This window comes from Glycine max, chromosome 5 (assembly GCF_000004515.6).
Source record: "Glycine max cultivar Williams 82 chromosome 5, Glycine_max_v4.0, whole genome shotgun sequence".
Classification (NCBI taxonomy): domain Eukaryota; kingdom Viridiplantae; phylum Streptophyta; class Magnoliopsida; order Fabales; family Fabaceae; genus Glycine; species Glycine max.
In genome coordinates this window covers 37,839,300-37,847,937 of record NC_038241.2, presented here as the reverse complement: position 1 = coordinate 37,847,937, position 8,638 = coordinate 37,839,300, and the positions used below count along the sequence as shown (strand labels likewise).

Sequence of the window (8,638 nt, the reverse complement as noted above, 5' to 3'; positions counted from 1 at the left end):
AAATAATGTAATATGATCATAAAATTACATTATTATTATGTATAATTTCATATTTTCCTAACAAGTTAAGAACTTACTTCATATAGACTTGATTAAATAAATAAATCAAACTTAGGCACCATATTTTTTGAAGGTAAAATTGAGCCTAAAGAACTCGGCTCATTTTGACATATTTACACGGTTACACCCCCTATAAATCTTTGACTAGATCATCAATGAGTTAAAAACAAGATGGAGGAGGTTCAGATTTAGCAATAACCTTTTAAGTCAAGAAAAGCACGAGGGATTTCGTAGTGACATAACAACGATGACAGAACAATCCGTTTATCATATCATCGCTTTAACATATTTAAAACATATTAATTTGATGAGTTGAAGGCATGCACCATTAGGTAAAACGAGAGAGACATGATAGGTAAAACGAGAGAGACATGATATGAGAATCACAGAATTCAAAAGGACCACATTAACAAGCAGAAATCCATGCAAAAAGGTTCAAAAGCACCAATAGGCTCAAAGTTTGTAATTTACTTTTTACAATACATAATAATAAGTTGTTCAGCTTTCATTTCTCTTTCTCTTAACTGCAAAAGCAGAGCATGCATTGTGAATTAGGATTGCTTGAGTTGATGCTTCTAAAGTTTTTGCCACATTTGAAATCATAGTATCCTTAAACAGCATCCTTCGTTTTACCCAATACATCTACCAAAACACGAATCTCTTTTTCGTACTACAATGTAGAGTCATCAAGGATAATCTGAGATACATCAAGTTAACTAAAAGCTCAATTAATTAACAAATACGGTTTAATTAATTTCAAGGTACCTTCTAAGGTGATACTCTTGATACTCATATAAAGTTCAGATACAAAACTACATACAGGACAAAAAAACTCATAGTATTGTGGTCACAACCACAAGAACCATTTTATGAAATTATCCATCTTAAGTAAGGTTCTTGATCCAAAACTAGAAGCAACAGTTAATGAAAGAAATGCAGAAAATAACCGCTCATGGAAAATGACATTTCTTCAAATCAACGAATATCATATATACTTTTTTTTCCCTTAAAGATGTTATTAACAATATGATAACCCATGACAAGGAAAAACAAAAAATTTGCAAGAGATTATGATATTAAATAAAAAGGCCTTATGCCATAATAAGAATCAAAAGGACTATAATAACAATCTAGAAACATACCACTTCAATTTTCGCCAAGAGCATTTTCCAGCTTTCCATTTAGTCTTTGATTTTCACTTGCTAAAGCTTTAATCTGCATATATATGTGAGGCAATAAACAACATTAAAAAAAAAAAGATGAATATCATACCCAAAAACAAAGAGGATAAAGCTTAAAAGATGCATTAGAAAATTAAATTGGAAAAAAACTAAAATAAAACCTTCTTTTGTGAGTCAATATACATGCTCCTAAATGGGGCTTCACAAAAGGCAATATTCTCGTCCACCTGTTATGTGTTCAGCATGTTAATCAAATCAATGAAACAAGCCGAAAATCACAGGAAAAATAGCATCCACACATTGTCTAGAATACAGACTTATAAAATAGCTTGGATTTCAACAATTCTACTGCCTTATTAAGAGCATCTATTCTTTGCAAGGCACAGTTAATTTTTTGTTCCAAACTCTTCTTTTCACCTAAATTATCTGCCAGCTCCGACTCGTGCTCCAGTTGAGTATCTGCTTCATCTTTCTCACCATCGCTGAGAGTTATATACTCAATGACTTCAATGTCACAATTGGTGTTAGGGTGACTAACAACTAAACTTTTACTTTTAATGCGTTCAGATCGCCTCACATTGGAAGGCTGTGGTTTTACAACAGTAGGCTTCAAAAAAAAAAAAAAATCAAAGGGTCAGTGGTGACTGGTGAGCAAATAACATAAGTATAAAATACCATCAAACACTTGTTTTGACACACATGCACCGATGCCCGTCTAGAGAAGCTTAAAGAACACCGTGAAGTTGAAAACAATTCTTCGGAAACACCCTAACAAATTTCATCAATTAAATTATAAAATCAGCTACATGACATGTGAAGATTGACCAGAACCATGAACCCATGGTGATACTAGACCCTAAAATATTTATTCTCGAAAAGGTAAAGAGAAAAAAAAAAGTGCAAAAAAGTGATAAGTTGGCATATCACACCCACAAATGCAATCAAGAGCACTAACAGCAAGCTTTCATTTTTCCTCCTAATCAGATGCAGCCAACACCAAAAGGCAATAAAATAAAAAGATTCCATAACTAGAGGGATAATAGGAAGACGGTGAAAGTGAAACCAAGCAAACAAGCATGATAGATACTTTGGAAACGTTACAGCAAAACGAAAACAGATAATGTATGATGATTAGAGAAAAAACATTAAGCATAAAAGCGTACCAACACTAGAGCCCTGTGGGTGTTTTTGGAAGCACGTTTTCGACCCATTTTGGTAACGCAGAGAGAGTCACTAACTAGTGTTTCAGGTAAAGGGATCATAGGGACCTATTGTGTACTGTTCTGGCTAAGCTCTGAGTAAGAGTAACACACAGAAAGTTTGAATTTGAAGTGTGTTTGTGCCTTTGTGCCTCTTAGCAAAGCAACTAGCCACGAGGACCTGCTTTCTGCTTTCTGCTTTCTGTGTGCACAGCGCCCAGGGAATAATACTACAGCTTGCGATATCTTAAATATAAAAATAAAAAAAAATACTTTTCGTTTAATTAAAATTTACAATGATATTTTTTTATTTTTTACATCAAATGCAGAATAAGTTGAAAAAGAAATTTTTCAAATGAGATTAATGTAATTGAATGTTATTAATTAATTTTATCACTTTTTTTCTTTGAGATCGGAAGGAGTAATTATTATCGTTATAAAATTAGAAATATTTAAATTTTTATTTTATTTTCTTCTTGTAAAATTGAAATGTTTCAAAACAAAATTAGATTTGGTTACATATAAACCTATATTTTACAGTGTGTGGTCATTAGATTTCTAGAGTTTAAAAATCATAAATTAAAAAAAAAAACTCCCACGGATTATAACAAAATCATCACAAATTACAGTTTTTTTCCTTGAAATTTATAGCAAATCTTTTGCAATTTGCGAAAGTTTTATCTTAACTTAGTTCCAAACAAAAAATTAACACATCTTAAGTTTATGATGGCTAAAAATGTATTAGAAATTTTACAGAGAAAAAATTCAAATATTTATAATTTTGAATGATGCGGCAACCAATTGCATTAATTTTTTGTTCTCTTAAAAAAAAGTTAGTCAATTTTAAGCTTGTAGCTAGAAAGATCTACTAGAGTTTTGCAACGCTAGCCTCCGTGAAATTTAATTTTTAGTATTCCCTGGTCTGTCCCTAACGACCGAATCTTAAGGCATTTTTAACTCTCACTCAGAATGTCAACATCAATACTACCTACTATTTTATAAAATTATTGTCAACAAAACTTCAGATTTCCTATGTTCAGCACATTTAATTAAGGCTTTTTTGGAATGGAAATTGTTGTATATAATTTAATTTTATCACAATTATCAATTGTTGATGTTCTAATTCATGATTGCAAATGTAATTTATCTTTTAAAGTTTATTTCTTCCACTCCAGGAACCAAATTCTATGGGGAAGCAACAATACACGTTTTCTAACACAAATTTTATTATTGATTAAAATTTATTAGAAATTATAAAATCATGAAAGAAATTTCTTAGATAGGATTGATTTTGATAAAATTATTTTTTTAGTATGATACGTTAAAAGTAAATTGAGAAAAAAAATTATCTTGTTTAGTTGGCAAAACAAACTTGCTTTAAAATGCACAGATTATATAATTTGTGAGTCTCATTATCTCATATAGAATCATTTTTATCTAAGAGGAAAGTTTTAAAAAAAATTACTTCTCTAAATAATCAATTATAGTAGAATTGACCTTTTGGCCTCAAACAAAGTTTTGCTTTTCCCCATAAACAAACATGGACTTCTGTAAACGACTATGCATCTTATTATAAGTACAAAAATAGTGCGCATAATTTTGTATTGCTAGAATGTATGGATAATAAGCACCATGCAGTCTGCAGAGAAGTTTGTCTTGAGAGAATTGAGGTCTCTCAAATCTTTCAATTTTGCGTCCCTTGAAATGTGTTCAATTGCAATTTAAAATAAATAGCCAAAAAACGAAAGAGGATGAAATGAAAGCAATCATACAAGCAGGTGAAAGGCAGAATATGCTTTATGCCAGCCTCAATGTTTTCAAATATCAAACCTAATTCCACACTTTTATTGTAGTATTTCTATTCTCAATTCTCAATATGTATTTCATTATTTATATGGTTCGATTGATGGAATAAAATGCATAAATTATTATAAATCTTCTTATATTATTTTTTATTTTTACTAATAAAAAATGAACCTTAATTTCTAACATCTTCATTATAAGTAGAAGTACTGGAGTGACTAATGTTTAATTAGTTTATCTTGCACCCTTATCCATTTCTATAATATAAAAAATCTCTCTTTTTTTTCAGACAGCTGTACATATAATCTTTGTTACATGATATCAATCTTATGAATTTTTATTTGTATTAAACCAAAATTTAGGAGTTATAAGATTAACTAATAATTAAAAATAGAAGAAAAAAAATAAGAGGTCACACTTAACAACTAATATTAATCGATAAAAAAAAAAAAAAACCTATTAAACCAATGGATGCCACATGGAACTCATGACCATATTCAGGAAACAATCAGCCAGAGTTTTATTTTCTGTAAGTAGGAGAAATGCAAATAGCCAACAACGAATAGCATAAAGATGATCGGGAGTGTTGAGTCCAAGAAAAAGGGTCGCCCCTACTTTAAAATATTGAATTCTATTAAGGATCAGCTAAATGTGCTGCTTTTTTTAAGAAAAAGTTAAATAAGGAAAAGTTCATAAAAAAAAAATTGACGTGTATACACTGATTTTAAGTAAAAAGTTTAATTATTTGCTTGTCTATTTCTTAATTATAAGTGTTTACTGAAAAAGTTTATTCAAATTGTCTATGAGACATTTATAAATCACTTTAGAACAACATTCTATTATTTAAACTAATAATTTTTTTAAGCATAAAAAGTTCAACATGTTTTTTTTTCTTTCTTCGGTAATATATTTTTAGAGTAAAGCATTTCAAAAGTTTAATTATATAATTAATTGGATTTATAAAATGAATAATTTTATATTTATAAGTTATGAGAACAATAATAAAAAGAAAAATATTAACCAATATTCATAATGAATTACTTAAAGAACTAAAAGAAGAAAATTTTATATTAAGATGCGTAAAATTATAATACTTGTGATTTTTTTATGTTCTTGTATAGTTTTTATAATAAATATTTTTTTCTTTTACTTATTTAATAAATATTATAATACCGCGAGCCCTGGTGTAGCGGTAAAGTTGTGTCTTGGTGACTTGTTGGTCATGGGTTCGAATCCGGAAACAGCCTCTTTGCATATGCAAAGGTAAGGCTGCGTACAATATCCCTCCCCCATACCTTCGCATAGCGAAGAGCATCTGGGAAATGGGGTACGAAGTTTTTATTTAATTAATATTTTTAAAATACTAGTTAGCAAGACCCTCATAAAAAAAAGTATATGGAATATGGATACATGTATATAAAAGAAATCAGGTCATCCATTATTTATATTAGTTTGTGTACGCTAGTCTTATTTATATAAATAATTATGCATATAATTTGATTACCTAGTCTTATTTATACAAATAATTAGGCATATAATTTGATTGAATTTGGGTTGGCCGCTAAGAAAAGAAACACATCTTTCCAAAATTGTCCTAGATAACTCATAACCCTCATGCTCCTTTGCAACAAGCATAATTGATTAGATAATCGATCACTAGAATTGAACATTTTGATCTCGAGATATCTATATAATCAGTCATCTTATCCACATAATCAGCTATGTAAATAACTGAAATTTGTGGATTGTCAATATATTTGATTATGCTTATATCATAATTAATTAGGAGCCAGTTTGTTTAAATCTATTTATTGAAATAAGTGTTTATTTTAATAAAATAAGCAAATTTTTTTTGTTTTTTAGTGTATTTGTCTAAATTATTTTTGTTTAAATAAATCAGTTTTTTTATTTATTTTAAAGTTGTTATTTTTTAAGTTTAAACAAACTCATCTTATATATCGACTGTTAAAAAATTAGATAAAGTTAGTGTCAGGTTTACAACATAATCAATTGTGTTTATAATATAATGATTATGTGACTAGATAAAGTTGCATAATTAATCATAAAATTTTCATAATTGACTATGAGCATAATTCTTAAAAAAAATTATCACATAACAGGTTAGAAAACCTGTGTGGATATTGAGATAAAAGAGACTTTTACTTTATTTTTATTATTTTAACTTTTTCTTTTATTATTTACCTATTATTTTAATTTAAATCTTTATTTATTTTTACACTCTTTTTCATCTCAATCAAATAATTTCACTTTCTATTCTTTTTCATCTCTTTTCATTCATTTTCATTTCTCACACTTTCATTTATTTTTATCTCTATTTACCAAAGAGTACCTAAGACATTAACCAACACACAGTATTGGCAACTCTTGTATAACCCATTCGACAAAGCCTAGGAATAAGATACCCAACCAAACACATCGTACATTAATTATGACTCTTATATTTGAATTTAATTCAAACTCAATCTTACAGTCACGGTATTGTAAGACAAGAGTATAGTCCTTGTATATGAGTTGAATCACACTCTAAGTGATACTTTATTGTTTGTTAAATACAAAATTTGTAAGGTATTTTATAATAAAAAGTAATAAATTTATACTATAAGACAATAAGATAATTTGTGATTTGTGATTTTTGATTAAACGATAATGTAAAAAAAAAAATTGACATTACATGTATTATTTATTTATAATATAATTAAACTTTTGAAATAATTAATTTATCACATGGTACAAAATTAATTTTTGAAATAATTTATTTGTTGAAATAATTTTTGAAATTCATTTTGAATATATGAGAAAAGGTGAAGGAGAGGCAGAAAATCTGAGTTCATAATATTGCAACTAGTACACACTTATGACGTCTACCGTAGATACATTCATGTTAGGAGGAACACATTAGCATAACCCAAAAATGCTTAAATTGTTGTAAGAACGTTAACGATGTATAACTGACTCAGTTATATAACCGTACGTGGAATTATGTCCCCAACAAACCATATATGTAACTGTTGTATCTAAATGATTTACACCAAGAAGAAACAGGAAAATTCTAACCTCAAATTATTATTATGAAAAATGAAACTCTAAACATCACATTATAGTCTTTATACGCATAATTATGATGTATATAGAAAAATTGGTCTTATTCGTACCAGTGCCCCACAGAATCAATCTGGTCTTGCTGTCGTAGCTGACTCTGAATAGAGTTTGGGGAGAAGGTTAGAGAAAACTTCTGATCAGTGGGCACATAAGGAGGCTGAGAAATGAGATTTGATGAGGCATATGCACCATTGAATGGTTGATTATTTTGGTCATGATAATTATTATGGTGTTGTTGTAGCCTTTGTTCAGAACGCATTTGCTTTGGAATGCTAAGTTTTTCTCCTTCTATCTCTTTATATTTCTGGAGGTAAGTTTTCAAGGGTTCCACGTAATCCTCAAAGCCTAGGGTTGTGATGGCCCATATGACATCGTCTCCATTGATGGTCTTTCTCTTTTCCCTTTGGCATTTGTCAGAAGCTTCCCCGGTCACGAAACTAATGAACTCCGAAACGCATTCTTGAACTGTCTCTTTTGCGTCCTTTGAGATTTTGCCGTTGGGGGGAATCACTTTTTTCATGATTCTTCCCACGTTGGCTATAGGGAGAAATCGGTCCTGTTCTTTGTTGTGTTGTGTGGTGGTGGTGCTTGTCTTTAAGAAAGGACTTTCGGGGCTTCCTGTGTTGAATCCATTTGGCAAAGTGTTATTATGGCTCTCATCTTCCATCACAATATTATTTGTTGGAGAGGGAATGATCGAGCATTTAGGATATTTATTAAATTAAACTGAAAGAGAGGCATGAAAATAGGCAAGTAATTAGAAGGGTTAGGACAAGGAACAAAATATGGGTGTGGTGGATTTTCACCAATGAAATCCCCCGGACTCGCTCTAGACGTTAGATAACACTATTTATTGACATTTCACAAATCTCTTATAATATTTTTTTATTAATTCTTTTATTGAATAAAATGAATAACATAAAAAAAAGAATAACTATTTCTATTAAATATATTCATGTTTCGCAATTATAAATAATAGTTCCATTTATTTACTCTCTTTCTCTCACACACATGTACATATATTTGCCTAAAAGGTATAGTACTTACCATAATTTCTTATAGGTTGATAATATACAAGTTTTTACATTAAAATAGCTATTTAGCAATTTTATGTCTTAAGAATTTTTGTACGTATTGAACAAGTTTTTAAAGTGGATCGGTCCATTTTTAAAATAAATATTAATTAAAAAATAAAATTATAATTAAGTGTTTTACTGAAATCACTGATTGTACATAATTTATATATGATGAAATTAATTTTCGTCCACCGATAAT

At 29.2% G+C, this 8,638-nt stretch overlaps 2 protein-coding genes across 8 annotated transcripts; both read right to left on the bottom strand.

Moving 5' to 3' along the window:
* Positions 1–437: 437 nt before the first annotated feature.
* Positions 438–2,659, bottom strand: LOC100527531 (uncharacterized). Of its 7 annotated transcripts, none has more exons than XR_005891589.1 (6): positions 2,405–2,653; positions 1,941–2,009; positions 1,559–1,848; positions 1,403–1,468; positions 1,203–1,275; positions 438–757 (listed from the first exon to the last, which is right to left on the bottom strand). XR_005891589.1 is itself a non-coding variant. In XM_041015610.1 (5 exons), the coding sequence occupies exons 1-5, from the start codon at positions 2,501–2,503 to the stop codon at positions 1,263–1,265; spliced, it is 537 nt and encodes a 178-aa protein (XP_040871544.1). In that variant the 5' UTR covers positions 2,504–2,653; the 3' UTR covers positions 438–1,262. The 7 variants fall into 7 exon arrangements, 3 of the variants coding, with proteins under 3 accessions (XP_040871544.1, XP_014630793.1, XP_040871545.1); XR_005891590.1 differs by having other exon boundaries at positions 438–730; XR_005891591.1 differs by having other exon boundaries at positions 438–584.
* A 4,690-nt stretch (positions 2,660–7,349) lies between these two features.
* On the bottom strand, positions 7,350–8,030 carry LOC100780647 (nuclear transcription factor Y subunit B-7). The gene has a single exon (XM_003524262.4). It carries the CDS (start codon positions 8,028–8,030, stop codon positions 7,407–7,409), a length of 624 nt encoding a protein of 207 aa, XP_003524310.1. The 3' UTR covers positions 7,350–7,406.
* Positions 8,031–8,638: the final 608 nt, after the last annotated feature.

Bases quoted from the DNA above. Each gene is read 5' to 3' on its own strand.
- LOC100527531 (XM_041015610.1), bottom strand. From the start codon at position 2,503: ATGATCCCTTTACCTGAAACACTAGTTAGTGACTCTCTCTGCGTTACC. The intron at 2,010-2,404 runs GTACGCTTTTAT...GAAATTTGTTAG, and splicing joins CCCACAGGGCTCTAGTGTTG to GGTGTTTCCGAAGAATTGTT. The intron at 1,849-1,940 runs GTGTGTCAAAAC...TTTTTTTTGAAG, and splicing joins CTAGACGGGCATCGGTGCAT to CCTACTGTTGTAAAACCACA.
- LOC100780647 (XM_003524262.4), bottom strand. From the start codon at position 8,030: ATGGAAGATGAGAGCCATAATAACACTTTGCCAAATGGATTCAACACA.